Raw genomic sequence first — 20725 nt, 5'->3', positions numbered from 1 at the left:
GTAATTCCAGGGCAGGAGCATAATGCACACCAAAGGCCAGAGCCTGGGACACTTCACCGTCAAAAATAAGAGACACTTTTTGTTGTATGCATCACTGCAGTCAGTCCGTCCATCTGTTCTCTGTTATGTACTTAAACCAGCAGAGCAAGAGAGAGAATAATCTTGGACAGGTCTCCACTCCATCACAGGACCAACAGTGCTCACAGTCATACCTACAGTTATTTCAGAATTAAAAAAGGCTAATGCACATGTTGTTTGTGTCCTGGGAAAGAAAACACGCATAGGAAATTCACACAGACAAAGGGAGAATATGCACAGATCAGACAGAAAACTAAAGTCAATAAATTCACCTTTAAGTTTAGACTTAATGCTAACAATAGTAGGGAATAATTTGTGACTTTAAAATTACATTTATACATATTTTCAACTCAGTATCATATTTGCGTAATTTCTTACGCATTTTCAAGTGTTACTTATTTATCTCGTGACGGAGTGCATATGCATAGGTACTTAATATAACTGGCTCTGAGAAGTCAAAAACTGAAAAATGGGGCTTCTGTGTCAGATATTTGCTCCCCCCTGACACATTTTCATTTGATTATTCTACAGAGGCATGATCTTTACAAGATATTATTCACTGTAAAGGTAAATAATAAGGCTTTCCAACTATGTGTAATACAACACCAGTTATATTATTATAAGAATTAAATAGACAAATCAACTAAACACAAATTTCCTTAAGTTTTGTGTTATGTTTATTGAGACTAAATGAATTGGTTTTACAAGTTATTAGCAAATACTAAAGCCAAAAGTGAAACTACACCACCTGCTTTGTGAAAAATTCCAGCCACTGCAACATTTTGAATGTAGGAGAGTCCCAAACAGTTGCCCCTATCTCAACCAGGGGTGAGTGGATCAATACAAATATTGATAATATTGATACTAGTGTAATAACATTGATACTTTAGTTTCAGTTACTTTCCTCTATGCAGTATAAAGTGGTTTTTGGTGGGTTCCCTTCACGTGACAAGGTAACTACATGCCCAAAATAATTTTCTCTTTGTTGTTTATGCATTATTGCATTTAAAAAATGGATGTGTTAATTCAACAGATTATTTACTTGGTACTGGATCAGTACCAAATATTTTATGTTCAGAACCATGTTCTTTGATTTTTCTAGTGCCTTTAACACCATCCAACTGTCTTTACTGAGTGGGAATCTGCTGCAGGGTGGTGTTACCACATCCCTCATCTCTTAGAGCACAGATTATCTTACAGACCTCAGTTTGTTCAGCTGGGGAATACCCTGTTTAATGTGGTGGTTGGTGAAGCAGTAGCACCTCAGGGGACGGTCCTGTCACCATTCTTCTTTACCCTATACACCTCTGATTTTAAATACATCACTGACTCGTGCAACCTGCAGAAATATTCTGATGACTCTGCGGGGGTTGGATGTATCAGAGATGGACAGGAGGAGGAAAACAAGGAGCTGGTGAAAAACTTTGTGGACAGGAGCAGCAGGAACCATCTCCTTCTGAATGTGAACAAAACAAAGGAGATGGTTATTGACTTTAGGAGGAAGAAACCTGCTCACCAGCCCATCAGGATCCTGGGTGAGGAGGTGGAGGTTGTGGACAGCTATAAATACTTTGGTGTGCATTTGGACAGCAGACTGGACTAGAGGATCAACACAGATGCTGTGTACTGGGATGAAAGTAGAATGGGTTGGGTTTGTAGTTTATAATATTTCTTTTGGTTAAATTTTAGATATTAGAGCTGCTTCACCTTTTGTTGCTATATAGAAGATTACTAGGCCAGTTAACGTTTTTGGTTATTTTCAGTTTTGCTTTTTACTGGCTTGTTTTGAGTTAACTTTAGAAAATAGCTGTTAGATTGGTTTCATGATTTAAGCAGCTTTGCTAACCCCAACATGTGATTCACACCCATTTGTCTTTGTATTTATCCTCATTCCCATTTGTACCAATAAATTCTGTTATCTCCCGGTTTTACATCTGTCCACAATTCTCATTCTTTTGTTACGCCCATCATACCCCTGTACGAGGTCGTAATAGATCCATAAGGATGGTAAGACAATTGAACACCACCTGGAGACAGTCAAAGACAAGAGGTCTCTGGACAAACTGGTCTCCATCATGGACAACTCATTCCATCCATTACTGGAGTATACTGGAGGGACAACTGAGCTCAGACTGGTGCAGCTCCGCTGTCATAAAAGGTTCAGGAAATCATTCCTTCCCTTTTGCACTAACCCTGTACACTAACTCCTCCATGATGAGATGATCATCACCTCTGCACTGAACCAATTATAACAATCTATAATCAGAATTGTACATCGTGTGTGTGTATATTGCTATTTAATTTAATTTAACTTTGTTTTTGAGCCTCTCTTGTAAATATTTTTTTTTCTATTGTATCCTGTCAGTGTGTGCATTGTTATGGGTAAATTTGCAATTTCTTTACTTTTCAAAGTGCCAATTTAAAGTTTATATAATATTTACAGCTTAGAAAATACATATTGGCGTCTTGGACCTATAAGAAGCTCTGTGCTAAAAGAAAAAACAAAAGAAAAACAAAAACGAACCGGATATTGCCACTTTTATTTCGTAAAGTAGGAACGTAGTAACCGGAAGTCATGATTTTTCCGTTTAAAGGTTAATTGACAGGCTTCTGGCGCTGGCTGACAACAGGTGAAGTAGAGCTTGTTATCGTGGAGACTCCGGACATCTTCGCAGGAGTAAAAACGTGTCAAGAGGACAGTAACAGCATGGTAATTGATTTTGTCACATTTATTTAAAAAATACTAGGCATTCTATATCACGACTCAGCAGACAGACTGTCATTTTTCTCCAAACGAAACCTAAATGAGGGCTTCATATTTCGTTTTGCAGTAGTTAAGTGACGACATTCTGATTTTTAAATCTCCCCACGAGGCAAACGTTAATGTCTTAACGTGATAGAAGGAAATACTTGAAAACATGAAAAAAAACTAAATGTAATTTTTATTGGTTTTATCCCCTGTGATTCAAAACGAAATCAGAAACTGGCTGTTGCTAAACATAAAGTGTCATTTATCACCTGTTGTCTGTGGTAGATAACAGGAATGTTTGGCAAAAAATGAAAACGTTTGGGTCCGGCATTTTTTCTGTTTAAAGGAAAATAAAAATAAATTGCCCCTATATTAACCCTTTTTACAGAATGATTAGTTTATGTTGAATGTACACACGTATGTATATAGAAACGTAATTATATTGTGTGTGTGTGTGTGTGTTTTTGTGTGAAGTCAGTGTTTAGCTGATGGTTGTTTGGCTCAGAAACTTTTTTTTAGAGCAGCTTTGTCTCGAAGTCTGTTTGTTTATGTTCTTTAAACAACATGAAAGCCAATGTTACTATCCCTCTTTTCCCCGTTGTTTCTAGTGTCTTTTTATTGTTATCATTCTGGGTACCATCATGGATGTAGCCTTATACTTTAGTGTTGCGTATACATGAGGATGACAGATATTTACTTTGCTTTTCATCAGCTGTGAAAAAGAGGTTAAAATTAGTGAGACTTTAGTAACCCTCTTTAAAATGTATACACTCATAGCACACATTGCCCATTTTTAAATATTCAGATATGTGAGAGAAGAGGAAAGCTGCTTAAAACCAGATGAGTTTGTAATAGTAAGGCACTCATTGCTTAGTGGGTACTGTAGAAAACCAAAAAAACAAAAAGATTTCTTGTGTTTTTCAGTCGTACTGAGAAAAAAGGTCCCTTTTTAGATCAATGATTAGTAGTTATAAAGCCATCTGTGACCTGCAGTGTTCCAGCTGAAGGGCCTGATGACTACTATTCTTTGATCCTACTGACCAATGCAGTCATGTTTGTACTTACTGGCACATTCATATAAAATCAGTATGATGAGATTGTTGCTTTTACAGCAGACATTTGCGTTCCCCACACTCATCACCACCCCTGTGTTTATGTTTATAGGCATGATACTGAACCCCCGCACCCCAAGCCAAAACATATTATTCAGACTGGCCTTTAATACCTGTGACATGTTATTTACTTTTATTATATTTTATTGATGTACTTCTCGTTTCACAATTTTATTGCTTTTGCACTAGTTTTATTGGAAAGTACTTTGGTCACCTTTGAGTGTTGTAAAGCGCAATATAAATAAATATTGATTGCCTAAACTAATATAAATATACCCACAATGTTTCGTATCTCACAATTCTGTCATCATTGCCAGTAATGCTGCTGCAGCACGAGTTTGACAGGAAGATTTAATGCTGACTTAGCAAAGAGGATGCATTCACAAGTATTATTTTCAGCATTGTCATCTTCCTTCAGCTTTTTTTTTCTTCTGTCACACGGTCTGCACCAGGAAGAAGCCTTCCTGTGTAGGTTTAAGAGACTCTGCTACTTCATTTTAGCTAATAACAACAATATCAAAAGAGGATCAAAGTGCTTTAAAGGAGGAGGCAATCATGCTGACAATGAAATAAAAAAAAATGTGTTTTTTTTTTTTTTTTTTTAGTATTGTCCCCTGATTCTTCAGGAGGGACAGTTTCTCATATTTGCTTTTATTATATATCTGTTTGAAAAACCAGTCAGTTTACCTTGATCACCGTGTTTATCTTGATCACCAAAGTGAAGCTGTCAAGTTCTCATGTAAAACAGACAGATATAGTAGCTAGGAACCAGCACAACACTGCAGTTACCCTAAATGTTGCTTCATACTCAGTAATACATCACTCCACCTTTGTTCTGTTTGTAATTTATTTCATCATGTAAAGTTACTGTGCTGTAGACAAAGTACAGCTGATGATCAACTCAGATAGTCAAAACAAATTTTAAACAAACAGGAGCAGACAGACATTGAGTAAGTCTATAAGAGCTGTTTGTTTACCCCTGACATAGAACGGTGTTTAGTTAACACGTCTTACCTCACTTGTCATTACTGGAATTACCTTCCTTCTTCACTCCTGATATTAGTCTGACTGCATGTGCATGGGAGGTACAAATGTGGAGAGTTATGATAGAATCTGTTCTGTCTTAGAGTCCTACATAGAAGTGATTTGTAAGAAAATACAGCAGTGTGTTTGTCATCTTTGCAGACTAAAATCATTTGTAGCTAATACTTGAATTGTTTTTTGTTTTTTAGAATGCAGTGATTAAATATTAAGATGATTTTTACAGGACAGTTTGGTTCAGAGGCCTTTCTGTGAAGCTCAAATCCGATATACATACATTGACCTCAAAGTATTCAGCCTGCTTTAAATTCAACCATTTATGTTACAGCCTTATGTAAAAAACAGTTAAATTGACTTTTCCTCCTCATCAATCCACACCTAATATTGACAGTACAAACACAAAATTATAGAAATTGTTGTTTATTATAAAAAAAATGAAAGAAATATCACATTTAGGATTCAGATGCTTTACTCAGTACTAAGCAAGAACTGGTTGGCCATTTAAGGACATTCACAGAGTTCCTTAGACACTTATGTGTTTTAGAAAACACACAAGTGTAGAAAACCACCTACACAGCATGATGCTGCCTCCACCATGCTTAACTGTTCAGATGGTACTAGCAGGTGATTTGTGCTTCCTGGTTTCTTAAATAGGACCTGGGTTGACTAATTGTGTCAAGTTCTTTGATTATTTTTGTTGTCATGGTAAAGTAATGAGTGTAGATTGATGATGGAAAAATGAGTTTAATATACTGAACTTCTCACCTCACCTGCTAAAAATGCTGGGATAGGCTCCAGCTTACCTGTGACCCATAATGGACTGAGCGGTACAGAGAATGAATAAATGAATGAATGAATGAAGATACTGAATATATTTTGAATTCACTGTTTAATCATGACATGATATCAATTTGCTGGCTGATATAAATTTTGCCACAAAGTGTGAACCTCATTGCGAATTGGAGTATTAAATAAAATAATTTTAAAACTTTTAAAAATTTTAAAACTTATAATAACCAAGGTAGTATAGCTTGACTTTATTATAGTTACACACCACATCTTTGGATATGGATACATGGATACATTTTGATTGTTACAACAAAGGACATATAAACAATTACATGCATTTCTTAAGTTAAGCTTACAAATAAATGATTACCGTATTAATGTTTGGTCAGTATTTTCAGTTTGGTTCAATGCTGTTGGATTGTTATTGAATCAATCAGATCAATGTATTGTTTCTATCCCTAGTAACCAACAGTATAATTTTTTTTCTTTATTGCTTTTATTGTTGAAAAATAAATTAGATCCTTTTAGTAAAACATCCATCTATTTTCTGTACTGCTTATACAGGGTTACAGGGGGCTGGAGTCTATCCTAGCAGTTGCTAGGCGAGAAGCAGGGGACACCCTGGACAGGTCGCCAGTCTATCGTAGGACCTACACAGCCAGACTATCACACACTCATTACTTGGGAACATGTAGTGACCAATTTACCCAACATGCATGTCTGTGGACAGTGGCAGGAAGCCAGAGTACTGGAGAGAACTCGCACATGTAAACTCTGCACAGAAAGGCTGTTTGAATCCCTCCCCAGCTGAGTCTCTTAACTAGTGACCTTCTTGCTGTGAGGTAGCAGCGCTAACTACCACACCACCATGCAGCCCTAATAACATGGCTTCTCACTGACCTTAAGCACAGTGTGTCGTATCTGTTTCACACTACCAGTCTAGATTTGGTGGACTTTGCTCGTGTTATATCTGCAAAAAAAGTAAGCGTTACCATTATGTCATAAGTATTATCACAATCTGTCAACACTTGTGCAACATTAGGGGCTCTGCTGCATACTTTCTTGGAATCCAGCATTTTTCTACTTGGCAAAGCGGATTTTATCTCTGAGCAGGATGTCTGCTATCAGACGTCATTATGAAGTAATGACTAAATGTTTTGTTTATTCTCAAACTACTTTTTTTCCTCTGACGTACACCTTGAGTTGCCATCAGATTAACACAAGTCAGCTGATAAAGAAGCTCAGCAACATTCCTCCTTGACATACCGATGTGTTGAACCAGATTTACTCCTGCCTTCACGCCTCCTTCATTCCATACTCATCAAGTCAGACTGCTATGAATACCTTCATTGTATCAGGATGGTCCATTCTTGCATCTCATTATAATTCTTTTCAGACCTCAGTTGAACATGGTGTGACCATATGAACTTGTGCCTCTGTTAGTGTCTCCTGAGACTCCAACCTCTTGTAATTTTAAGTGCTGGGAGTTGAGACAACATATCGCACCACTTTATAATGCCTAGACGAGCTACCCTACTGACTCAGTAGGTCATGTTTAACAGGTTTCACTATGAACCTGACAATATCTGGAGAAACAAATCTAAACAGAGCCATGTTTCCAAAGGTCAGAGCAGACTCTACTTCTTAAGGAAGCTGAGATCTTTTAACGTCTGCACCAAAATGTTACAAATGTTCTACAGGTCTGTTGTTGAAAGTGCAATCAGCTTTGCAGCAATCTGCTGGGGCAGCGGCATCAGAACCAGAGACTTGAAAAGAATTAACAAACTGATCAAGAAAGCCGGTTCTGTGCTTGGAGTAACTCTGGAGCCGCTGGAGTTGATCATCAAAAAAAGAATTCTGTACAAGCTGACGAAGATAATGGAAGATCCTTCACACCCTCTACACAACGCCGTGACGAAACAACAGAGTGTGTTCAGTGGGAGGCTTGTTCAAGTCCGATGCAAGACAGAGAGATACAGAAGATCCTTCCTTCCAGCAGCTATCAGGCTGAAGAACAAAGCCCTTAATTAATTAATGTGATTGTTTTGTTTTATAAAAAAAAAAAAAAAAAAAAAAAAAATACTACTACTACTACAATATTGAATTTCCCTTTGGGATTAATAAAGTATTTTTCATTCATTTCATTCATTCATTCATTTAACCATGAATTGTGTATTCAGTTCAAAGCAAGCCTTTGAACTGTTTCTAAATATAGAATGAGAATTAGTCACGTTTCCATTACCTGGTTTTCAGTAACTAACCCAACCTATGTTGTGTCATCAGGTGAAGTGAAGGATTAGCTACTTGTGTCTGTAAAAGATGTGGTAACCTAAATTGTGAAGAAAGACTCAAAACAAAATTATACTTTGAAAAGTTTTTAAAAAAATAAAAAAGAAGACCTCTGCCATTTTCTTCAGCACAAGCATGTGATGCTAGTATTTATTTTTGTAGTTTTTTTTTTTTTTTAAGCTGGAACAGATGTATTTACATAAAATTGGTTATTCTAGCATATAAAAACTGATTAACAAACAAAAGTGATATTGACATACATTTTTAGTCCACAGGTTGTCAACATTTCATACCCTGATGGGGAGCTGGCTCCCCAAAAATTAAAAGCTCTTCCCCCCTTTTGGACCTGGAAACTGGCTGCAGTCTGGAAAGGTTACAATTTGGGAGGGAAGTACTGTTGTTGGATAATGAGGAATCAAAATTTTCAGATAAGGGACTTAAAAATATTGTAACTTTTGAGCGATTTATGCCAGGTACACACATAATGATTTTTTTGATCTTATGAGATGTTTTATCTGGTTAAGACCTCATACTTGAAGATAAAAAAAAATCAGTTTTGATCGTACTGTGTGTGGTATGCTCCCAAAATGTAATCACGGAACAACACACACATGACGATGCTGTCCAGCAACTCATCTACAATCTAGTCCTCCGAGCCGGACAAACGTTGAAACGTAGAAGAAGAACCATAGCAACAACCGGCAAAAACGAAGAAGAAGAAACATAGAAACATTCGGAAAACACAACACACAGCATGGAAGAGGATATATAGGACGAGGGAGTGATGGTGGTCTTGGGACTATTGTTAACAGAAAAAGCCTGAACTAAAAAGAACAACAGACTGGAGACAGCGTGAACACGGACTTTATTTACTTCCTTGCTCCCCAGCCAGCTCGCTCTCTGATTGGCTACATTCTGTGCCACATCACCACCCACGCAGTCACAATGCACGAGTCGTCTGTGTTCTTCAGAAATCGGCACTGGAATATTAAATATGTTTAATGTTCCCAATTGTCGGCTACGACCCATTTCGGAGCCAATTATCGGGACAAATCGGCTCATAACACACCACAGACCAAATGATAATTGGACAGGGAAATCTCACGATGATCGGGCGTATGCCGTCTGAGGTCGGGAAGAGGCAAAATCAGGACAAAAACAGCCCAAATACGTTATGTGTGTACCAGGCTTTAGAAATGTTAGATTCCATATTTTACAAACTAAATGTGGACTGTCCAGGCTGCAGTCAGTACTCTGGCTGCAGCATTTTGGATCAGCTAAAAGATTTTCAGTTAATTATTGACACCTGACATTACAGTAATCCAGCCTGGATGTGATAAATACATGGGGAGGTTTTCAGTGCCATTTTGGTAAAAAGCGCTACTGATTTTTAAAGTTCTGTAGTTAAAAGACAGCCACTCCAGGAAACCGTTTTGATTTGTGAATTTTTAAACAAATCCAGAAAAAAATGGCACCTTGTTATTTCAGAATAACACTGGGAGTTAAGGTAATGCCATCCAAAATAAATTTATAGTTGGATAGGGATTCCCAGAGGCTTGTGTGCCAAAAAGTTATCAACATTTTGCTTAAATTTAGATTAGAAACACAACCATTGTAATATTTTTTTCTTCATGACGAGTCTGTAGCATCAGAAACTGATTAGTTTCTGTCATAGATGCGTTCAGCTGTGTGACATAAACATAGCAGTGGAAATGTATGTTATGTTTCCTGGTGATATTTCTCAGTGCAGTCAAAAATCTGGTGTTTTTCTTTTTTTTTTATCTCGTCTTTGCTTTTAGCATCACAAAACCATTGTTTTAATCTGTTTGTGTGGAATGGATGGAAACTTTTTGGGGAGAATTTGGGGTTAACTTGTTCTTTATTGAAGAAATTCAAGCTTTCTGTTTATATGTATGTGGACTCAGTAACTTACAGACTTTTATTCAAACTCTAATTTGAATGCCGTTGAGGTGACCAGTGAGTGCTCTTAACTAAAATAAAACTGAGACAAAAGTTCCTTAAATCTCACATTTCAGGCTGACACAAAAAAATTTAAAGGAGTGACTTTAAATCTCTGGTTGCTTTCCACCAGACAGTCCCTTTGAAACTGGAAGAAGATGGGCTGTCCCACTGTGCTTTTGTTTTTTATGAGTGGAAAACTTCAATCACTTCAGCTTCTCGGTCTTCATTGGTCCCCATTGTGTCACATGAAGCCCCTCAAGGTCTCATCTGATTGGTCCTTCAGACCACTGTGAGGACTTGTCAGCCAATCAGCATCTGTTTAAGGTAAGCACCACTTCCTCTTCTAAACAGCTGCTGCAGTCAGTCAGCTTATTCAGCAGCATGTGTATGTGTGTTTGTGAATGTGTGTGTGGCCACCCTCCCCTCATTTACTTCCCTCCCATCCACTCCCATCCCCCATTTCCTCACACTCACATTCAGTGTTTTTCTCTCTCTCACTCGCACACACTCTTAAATCTACCCTCACACACTCCTGCCACATGAGTCCCAGCAGCAGCCTCCTGTGTGTGAGTCACTGGAGAAAGTTACAGCAGTGTGTTTGTGTTTTCCTTGCAGCAGTGTCTCCTCTGCAGCAGATTCTGCTTCAGTCCAGACTCAGCCCAACAGATAAAGAGCGGAAATCACGGTTCACCACAGCTGAATCAGGGCTTTTGCAGAAGGTAATAACACCCTCATCACCTGTAAATACTGTTAATGGTTCTCTGTCCCTCACACACAGTTCTATTGTCAGGATAATTGGTGACTTTGCATGTGTTTTGGTGCAGCTAGTGACCAGCAGATGTTTTTACCCTTAAGCTCTGATTACTTACTCTGAAATGGGATAGTTTTAGCTCGTCTTATATTTTTCTGTTTTAAGACACGTTTGTGATTGTTAATACTTTTTAGAAAGTAGCACCACTCATGGTAGATGATAACCTCTACAGTCAGCTATTTATTAAGCGTTTAATTCTGTTTGAACTCTACAGTCTATCATAACAACCATAGCAAAGACCAAACTTATAGAAATATTTTACAAAGCAGTTTGAGGTTTGATTGTGGATCTACAGTGATTTCCATCATTAGTAAAAAGAATGAGATTTAGCTTCTAGCTCAAGTTGTAATTCTCAGTAATCCTGATCTGTAGGTCACCATATGCTTAGAAACCCCTAAACCTCTTTTTTTGGAGGGAAGGGTTAGGATTAGACTAAATAAATGACAACACCCATACTAACCTGTTTTTTCAGGCAGTATGTGTGTGTGTGTGTGTGTCCTTTCATAGCTGTTAAGATGACATCAAATTAAGATGACTGTCAAAAACAAAGGTACTAAGGAACAACTCATTATCCTGTTAGTTAGATCAAAACCAAACTTTTAAATTGCATGTTAAAATGATGCTCTGACTAAAATCATACAATATGAATGCTCTCAAAATGGATTAACAAATGCTGATAATGTTGCTGGAGGTTGAATCACCCCTGCAAGTATGTGCATAGCTACGTAGGCCTTACCACGCCATACAAGGTTCACTGTTCCATCTATTTGAATGAAATAAAGGCACAACACCAGCTGAATCAGGTGCTTCACATTTAAAGGACATCAGACTTAAAAAAGTAGAAAGAGCTGGAGCTCACTGATGAATTTTCAGCTTTATTGTGCAAACTTCAGGGAGACTAACGTTTCCACACCATCTGTGACAAAGATGGTGTAGAAACATTAGTCTCAATACCAGTTGTAGTAAAATCCTGGTGTGAAAAGGAAGTGAATATATTAAAGGTTGCTTCTTTCAAAGATTGAAGTAGAAGATGTTTGTTTTACCTTATCATGTTTCGACTGGCAACAGCAGTCTTCCTTTCTTCATATATTATGAAAGAACACAAAATGAACCTTTTTGAGCAAGTAAGTGTGATGTACCAAAATTTGTATTAGTGTATGTAGAAATACTTGAAGTTCTGCTTTCTTGTGGTTATCAAAACAGGCTTTAAATGCTCTCACATGAAAAACTAGGGAGCACTGTTGGATATACATCATTTTAATCTGCAAAGTAAATAAAAAACTTTCATTTTGCACACTTCATTTTTAACTTGTATAAGCTCATTTCAATGGTTGGACTTCATATTCAAGTCAAAGAGACTGAAAACAACTTGTGTGTGTTTATGCAGCATGCTACGGTTGAGTGTGAGAATTTACTTACACAACAGTTCAGCATCTTATCAGGGTGTTGTATAAACTCAACGTGACCCTAGAACAGAACATAACAGTGTGGGGAAAATAATGTTAACTCTCAAAGTAATGTATCATAAAGATGTTACTGTGGTATCAGGATTATGATTCATGGAAGAAAATCTAGCTTCAGCCCAATGTTAAATGTTGTCATGAGTAACTCCTCACACAGACGTTGTAATTTAATCACTGAGTCAAAGATAAAATGGTCAGCACTGTCCAACCCATAAAGCCACAGAACGTTGTTGAGCTGAACCGTGTCATGCCTAATTGTCACAGCAGTGGCAGCGTTTGTTATCCCATAAGCAACTTGCCAGCCTCCTGGTGGGCTAACATGTGGCGCTTCAGTTCAAAGTATCCATGACATTACCTCCACCCCTCTCTGCATGTGTCTGTACAGCAAGCAATAAACAAGCCGTCTTATTTTGTCACTATAATGATAACTGTATTTATCACTGACTGAATAACTCGTCATCGTATCTGCTGTAGATGTATGACAGATGTTGTTTATGTAATAATGAAGTCCTGCACAGCATGGCAGTTCTCAGCAAAGTTCAGACTGTTTTAGTTTTACAGTCTTCAATGTCTACAACGTACGTGTAACAGCTGCATCATATTTTAGTTTAATCTGCCGCTTTTGACATGTGCTGTTGAGACAGTACAGCTGTGAAAACAGAAGAGATGCTGACAGAAATGACCAGCTTATGCAGCCATACAGATACTTTTTTTTTCCTTTTTTGTGTTTTTTTTTCACCCCCAAAAAAAAGTGGAGCTAAGAAACTGGTTTTGTAATGGACCAAGCCTTCCAACTGCAATTGTACAAAGTCCAAAATGATTAACAAAAAACAAACAAACAAACAAAAAAAAGACTTTTGCCACATGTCATTTGGATCCATTTCCTGAAAAAAGGTTTATAATCCTTTCCACTGTTTCCAGTAAGAGCTCTGTTGTGAAGCCATGTTTTCTGCCAGCCAGTAAGCTGGTCTCTTAACTGTAGACTTCTATGATAATCAAGAATTGTGCACACTTTTTAATAGTGTTTTTCTTTGACAGTGATCACCATCATGGAGGTTCCCACGAGGCCCCAGCCCTCTTCCTTCACACTGCCTCTCCCTAAAGCAGCATCCCGATATTCATCAGGAGCAGCAGAAAAGGTTGCTAAGAAAAGTTCAGGGACTGAAAAGCTCCAGAAAAGAGATGGAACCACAGAGGAAGAGGACCAAGATGGAGACGAGAAATTCAGCTCAGAGCAGGAAACTATGCAGGAGTCTGTGTTTGTGAAATCGCCAGCTGATTTCTCAGAATGTGAAGATATTAATTCTGCTCAAATACATGTAAGACTCTCCTCACATGATAGTTTCTCAGAGGAGAACTCGATATCAGAGGAGAGGTTGGCAGAGGAAGCACAAGAGGCCCGTAAGAAGTCTGAGGAAGAGGAAGCAGCAGCTAAAGAAAGGGCTGCTCAGAGACAGCAGATGGCTATAGAAGAGCTGGTCCAGTCGGAGAGGAATTACCTTCAAATGCTGCAAGTCAGCACTGTGACAATCAGGAGCAACCTGCAGAAACTACAGGTATGAATGACTGGTGGGTTGTTGTTGATGGCTAGCACACTCAAAAAGGGGGTAGAAAAAGGTTCCAATGAACTAAAACTAGTGTTTGTCTTCTAGCTAAAATGGGTGTTAAACAGCAACAGGTGTCTTTCAGGCCAGTTGTGTTCATGAAGGCATCAGCGTCTGTGAGATGATGGTGGTTTGAGTCTCATTTAATGAAGGGACGATTAAAAAAAGATCTGACATCTGGTTGTAGCTGTTCTATAATCTTTTCTGGTGTCGTATGAGTGAAAGGCTGTAATTTTAATAGTTTGCCCAACTAACATTATGTTTACAGTATACAACAGTTATTATTCTCTGGCTTAGAGAGGTCGTTTCTGCAGAGACGGTAAGGTGCAGTGATGAGTGTGAGCTTGTTTAAGTAAGGAAAAGGTCTGCATTTAAATACCATCACCAGTCTAACACAGAGAGAAGAACACACTTATATTTCCCTGACTGCATAGAGAAAGCACTTAAAAAGGGTTTAGATAGTTTTTTTAAAAATTTTTTTTATTAACATTATAACTTCATTTTTCAAGAAACCAAGAAATTTAGCGGAAGCGACCTTTTTATTTATATTTTGTCTAGTGTCAGAAGAATCAGGTACTTTAAGGGAAAATAAGTGAAGGTCGTTGATATATTTTTTAAATTTGGGACTAATTTTAAAATGAGCCCCTTTCTGAACACCTGCTGACTACATTAAAAAGCCAAAACATTGGCTGTTCCCTGCTCTAGATTCACACGAACAGGTAGAGTGTACCTTCAGTGTTTCTGAGCCTGCTTTATTACACTGTGGTTCATGGTTTATCATCCGTTTTATGAGCCAATGCCCTGGTCTGCCCATAACATCTGCAAACAGGGGCTTGCACAGCATAGCTGTATACATTGTACAGTCTCAGAGTGCAAACATATGGGACTGTCTGGGCAACCTGAAGTACATTTTGCACAATGTAAACATTTTTATAGAAGAAACTGGGTACACATTGCTGTTTCGCATATCTTTGAAGTTGCCGATGTTGAGGTAACGCTGCAGCAATCCCACAGTCTGCTCTGCTGTGGCCTTTTTATCATCAGCTTTTCATTATGTCTGAGGTATTGCTTATTGCAGTAAAATAGTCATTCATTACCACAGTGGTAATGAAATGGGGCCATCATAAACCATAATGGAATCAGGTTTTATGGGCTGCGAGACCTAAACTGTGGATGAGCATGCAAATAAAACAACCTGGAAGGAAAAGAGAATCAGAAACTGGAAAGCTCTGAAAGGGTAAAGGAGCTGGGTGCCTGTGAGGGAAGTAAATGATCAGTGAATACTATATTTTAAGGTTGTAAGAAATGAGCTGTTCAACTGTAAATGGCATATTTGCAGTGAGAAAATAAGAGCCAGGTTGAAAAACATGTTTAGTGAAAAATACAAATTAAAATGCGTGTAAAAGAATAAAATGATGGATGAAGGACAAATGGAGAAAGGCTGGAGAGCGAAAGATGCCACATGAATACTGGCATTGTGAGGCCGATAAGACGCTGAATTGTTTTCTCTGGCAATGTGCAGATTGTTCTCTCTTCCGTGAGTCAGCCTGCCCACTTTTCCCTCATTAGAATAGACCGAGATGGACAAAATGCATCTTCATTAGCTGCATTCAGCAAGAAGCAGAATCACTGAAAACATGTTTTATAGTTTAAATGTTTTATTAGTTGAGATGTAGTAAACCTCAAACTAACAATTCTAAAATTAGCATTTAAATATTACTAGCCACAATGGTGTTTCTTTTTTCTTTTTTTTTTTATAGATTTCCATTTTTATCTTGGCCTTTATGTTGTCCACAAATATGCAGAAAATTTCAATTTCCCGTTTTTATAAAACCTTTTTGATTTGTTGGGGGAAAATGAAGTATGAAGTAAAGGAATGATGTGTATATGTCACAAAATTCCCTTCATCAAAGTTCCTCTGAAGGATGAGTTTAGATGAACTTTCACTTTGGACTCATCATTCCTGCCACGTTCATAACAGCTGAGGACTCATTGGACTAACAAGACTTCTGCAGACCCAACTCCGTTAAATTTTCTTCTTTTTTAGACTGGGAAATGTTGAGTTAAACATGTTTTTACCTCCAACAGCTCTGGGATTGTTTTGGTTTGATCACAGATTAAAGATTCAATTAATAAATGACCAAAGTAAGCACCATGTGCCAAAGGTGAAGCAAAATTGTACTGTATCAGCTGAAATCTCTGTTATCATGATTTTACAAAGGTCAATGTTAAATTATTATAAGTTAGTTCTGAAATAAAATGCTTGGTTGAAAACATCTTGCAGTTATAAATATTTGGCAGCATGCTGAACCTGAAAGTTATCACTGTGAGGTTGAGGGTAAAAATCTATATTTAATAGAAATTTTTGTTCAGTTTGTAATATAAAGTAACTTTTATACATACAAACATGTATTCAAACTGCATGATATTTATTTGTGGATTTAAACATACATTTCTGACTTCCTGAAGTTATGCACACGTTTATTAATCATCTAATATGTAACCATTTCACCACTAATTTCACTTCATAGTTTACATAGAATCATCTATATCATTTTAGAGCTACATGCACAAGAGCTGTAGAATATAAGCTGATGTATTTAGGCAAGTTGGATGAATATTTTTTATATTCTATGACTGCTAAAATGAAGTTAAAACTTTGAGTTTGGACTAAAACTGGTTTTCGCACCATATTTAACCCCCATGATCCCAGTATGCATTAAGGCACTACACTGCTGCAGTGCAGTTTTGCTTTTTCATGTGCTTTTATATTTTCCTCTATCTGCATGTCTGCTAAAGCCTCCTCCAGCCAACCTGGACAGCATGTTTCTTTACATAGAGGAGGTGATTGACGTGTCGAGTCGTTTCCTCAGCCTTTTGGACCAGAGGCAGGCCCAGTCTGGAGACCCTCAATTCCTGGAAATGCTCTGTAAGGGATCCTGTACACGTCTTTAAAATCTCTATCAAGCAGTTTTATCCCACAAACTTTAATATCGTTGCATTGGATTGTCTCTGTTTTCTGGTTATAGTAGTTTTGTGTGTTGATATTTCTTGGGACTTGAATATCAGCATTCCATCTTGGAAGAAGCCAATTTTAAAGTATTTTAAAGTTGCTGCTTCCTTGTCTGATAAAAATTTGAATCAGATTTTAATGTTGCTTTATTTTCTGTGTATTTCCTTTCTGTAAATAAGTACATACACATTTTTCTCTCCTGACAGGTGGTTCGTTCCTCAGCCTGTCATCAGACATTGAAGCAGCCTATAAGGAATACTTGACCAACTATAACCAGGTTACAATAGTGGAGAACAGCTACAAACAGAAGGAGGCGCTCTGGAATGATATTGTCAAAATCATCAAGGCCTCAGCGTAGGTTTCTATAACTTTCTTTGGTCTCACAAATGGAAAATATTGCACATGTAACATTTATTACTTTTCCTCCAGGCCTGAAGTCAACGCCACCTCTCTGAGCTTCTTCTTAGTGATGCCTGTGCAGCGAATTGCCCGCTATCCCCTCCTCCTGCAGACCATCCAGAAACACACTGATCCCTCTCACACAGCGTATGCACTCCTGGAGCAGACTGCTCACACCTCCATCGCCCTAAACTGTCGCATCAATGAGTACAAACGCTTCAGAGAAGTTGGTGAGACTTTCCCCAAATAGGACAGTGAAAGCATCTGATTTTGTCTTCTTCTGATGAAGGAAACGGCGTTGACACAAAGTTACCTTGTGCAAGTGCTGAACAGATTTGAAGTCCCCCTCTTACTTTGCTTTCTAGCTGACAAATACAAAAAGACGGAAACCCTGACCATCAAGGACAAGATCAACCGTCTCAACACCCACAGCATCGCAAAAAAGACAGCGAGGCTCAGCCAGCACATCAAACATGAGACTGGAATAGCTGCTAAGGTAGGACGCTGTTCTGTAACTGACCCCGACCAATCACTGCCCAGGAAGGGCTGTTTGGCATCTAAACAATAAGAAGTCTCTGTGTGCATACACTGCCTTCAGCTTCACCTCAGTAATGAATGATTTACAAGGAATGTAGGCAAAGACAATATGACATGATCCGTTATTTAAACAGCAGTTTGTTCTGGTCTGATACACATCTGTTAGCTTTCACAGTACTGATCAAAGACTTTATATCTGGACCTCCTTGTACATGTCCTGCATTTTTATTGGTGCTCCTTTAACTTCACCTTTTGATTTTGCTGATGTTCATCGTGAAGTCCATTTTCAGCCAGATATAAAGGAACTTTACAAAGTGATCACAGCTTCATCACATTTAAGTAGCTAAATGTGAGCAGTGACAAACATTTGAAAATATATTATGAAATATTATGAAAGCAGTAAGTGCATTTCTAACAATTGAAACATGAACTAAGTTTGGCAACTTTTCTCAGTAACATGCCCCCTAATGACGGGGAATTTGGCATCCATCTTGCATCCTATCTGTACTGTGAGCTCTCTGCAAATGATAAAAATACTTATGTACTTATGTTGACTCATGTCTTATCTCTTGCTCTGTCTCTTTCTCTCTTTCTTTTCTTCCTTTGATAATTTGATCTTGCGTTACTTTGATGAATCAGCCACTGTGCACGTTCGAAACGTCCAGTGTGTTGATAGCTGCTTGCTTGCTTAAATGGAAAACTTAGCTATAACGTTACGTGGCGTCTTGGAAGCAAAGGTTGTGAGGGCTGTTTGTCAGCGTCAGGATGCTGCTGGGCAGCAACAGAAATGTACATAATAAATGTCTCTGTGCTTCATATGTGTCAGGGACCCAGAGTTTTAAGGTTGGAAAATTACATAGTGCGTCTTTACAACAAATGTTTACAACATTTATGCAATCATGTTTTCATTCTTCTACCCTTATGTCCATACACACTTAGTCTGCATTCTTTTACAGCTGGTGGATGAGGAGTTTGATGCCATGGAAGGTTTCTTCTGCGTTCTGGAAAATGGGATCCTGACACTTCATGAAAATGTGGAGATGTATTTGCTTCACTTGCAGGTATTTTAATTGTTATGGTAAAATATAAATACCAGTCTCTGGAAGATTAAAACTCTAAAGGCTTTTGTGGAAACTGTCTTTTAACACAGTAGTGTGTATTATAAATCATATTAGGAGACATTGAGGCCTGAAACTCAGAGTGTTGTGTAAATCCTTGTGTGTATCCCGAACATAGTAAACAATCTTTTAGGTAAAGAACTTTGTTTTCTCTTGTTCAAGGGTCTAAACTCCAGATTATAGCAGCCAGTTGTAAGCTGGATGTAAAACATGTGTTTAAAGCTTCACCGAAGCTTCACTAGACCCAATCTCCTGTTTTGTCTTGTTCCTTTCCGGCTGTTTTGAGGCGGACCCCTGTTACAGATTAAACATTCAGATCAATTTTCTTTTTCCTTCCCATTATCTGCATCATAAATTGTCATATCTGAGGTGGTTCTAGATGTTTGTTTTAATTAACTTCATTTTTTTCCACCATGTCAGTTTCTCAAACATGAATAAAACACCTTATACATTTCTTTGGTTTAACGTTATGTATTTTCCAACAAACGCCACATACTTATTTCTGTTTAGATTTTTCCAGCGTGGCCATACACAAGATCCAAAGTCTTTCCAGTCCAGTTAGTTTCCAGAGGAAGTGGAATATTAGTGAACATTTATTTCTGTACAGTTGGTCTTATGTTTGAGTCACACTGTGCAGACTCCTTTAATATCCTGAGGTCAAACATGACTTTCTGTGTCCTGCCTCACTCTAAAACGATCCTCCCAAGTTTTTTTTTTGGTTTCCTGTTTCTGTGTCCAAGCAACAGAAACCACACTTTTTAATCTTTCTTATTTTTCCACTGCTTTTGCTTTTCTATCATTTCTGTCTTTATTTCTTTCTTGTGCATTCAATTAGAAAAGTGGGTTTTTTGTGTTTGAATCTTGAATTTATATGAATTTATATTTATCTTTATATGAATTTATCTTTTTCTTTATATGAATTTATATTTATATTTATATGAATTTATCTTTATCTTTATATATATTTATATTTATATTCACCTGCTGGCCCATTTCTTCCTTTTGTAAAGGCAGTTGCTTTTGGGCAAAAAAAGTTATTTTAACAAACCTAATTCAGCTCACCAATGATTTACTTAAACAACATGATTAAATGAGTGTTTTCAGCCTGTACAATGCTAATGTCTGTAGGGGTTCTTGGCCTGCAAGACAGAAGAGTTTGATTTGGATATGGATGGAGAGAAAGCACCCATTTGCTACAAGGAGATCTCTACTGCTCTGAGACAATGGATCCTTCCTACATTTGTGAGTTATTTGCATTTAGTTCCCACTGGTAGAAGATGTACTCAGATACTTTGCTTAAACACACACACACACACAAAGACAAAAACAAAACAAAAAAACAAGAAGAAAAAAAAAACAGTACAAACCGTAAACTTTGCAGATTTCTAGCATATATCTGGGATATCAGGTTGCAATATTGTCCTCCCTTCATCCTCCAGGAGAAGAGGATGAGAACATTAATCTACAAGCCCCTGTGTGCACTCCGTGACCTCCTGGTGGGCCCGAGGAACCTGATCAGGAAGAGGCTCGACAAGCTGCTAGACTACGAAGTGATAGAAGCCAAATCTAACCTGAGCTATGAGGAACAGGCTGTGGCCAACACATACAGGTAGAGAAAGAGTTTTTAAATGTACAGAATGAGACCTGCGGTGTCGCTAGAAGTCGCTAAATGATGTCATCATCTAATTTGCATAATCAGCTAGTGCATAGAGTTGTAATGGAGTCTGCCGTGTAGAGGGATGTCATGGGAAAGGCAAAAA

General features: G+C 37.9%; 1 protein-coding gene across 2 annotated transcripts in view; it reads left to right on the top strand.

Annotated features, from left to right (window-relative positions):
• Window positions 1-2687: 2687 nt before the first annotated feature.
• arhgef37 (Rho guanine nucleotide exchange factor (GEF) 37) overlaps window positions 2688-20725 on the top strand; it is a 37346-nt gene continuing 19308 nt past the window's right edge. The window contains exons 1-11 of one of the 2 annotated variants that reach the window (XM_041990005.1): window positions 2688-2788; window positions 10151-10344; window positions 10636-10739; window positions 13333-13850; window positions 16698-16827; window positions 17118-17265; window positions 17341-17540; window positions 17676-17806; window positions 18804-18908; window positions 20094-20207; window positions 20405-20574. In XM_041990005.1, coding sequence (XP_041845939.1) covers window positions 13344-13850; window positions 16698-16827; window positions 17118-17265; window positions 17341-17540; window positions 17676-17806; window positions 18804-18908; window positions 20094-20207; window positions 20405-20574 — 1505 coding nt within the window. In that variant the 5' untranslated portion in view covers window positions 2688-2788; window positions 10151-10344; window positions 10636-10739; window positions 13333-13343. Of the gene's footprint in view, window positions 2789-10150; window positions 10345-10483; window positions 10740-13332; window positions 13851-16697; window positions 16828-17117; window positions 17266-17340; window positions 17541-17675; window positions 17807-18803; window positions 18909-20093; window positions 20208-20404; window positions 20575-20725 lie in introns of those variants that run through there. The other variant, XM_041990006.1, reaches the window with a different exon arrangement.

This window comes from Melanotaenia boesemani, chromosome 7, assembly GCF_017639745.1.
Source record: "Melanotaenia boesemani isolate fMelBoe1 chromosome 7, fMelBoe1.pri, whole genome shotgun sequence".
In the NCBI taxonomy this organism is placed as follows: Eukaryota; Metazoa; Chordata; class Actinopteri; order Atheriniformes; family Melanotaeniidae; genus Melanotaenia; species Melanotaenia boesemani.
Note: the sequence above shows the minus strand (reverse complement) of the source record. Positions and strands in the feature narration are given on the sequence as shown.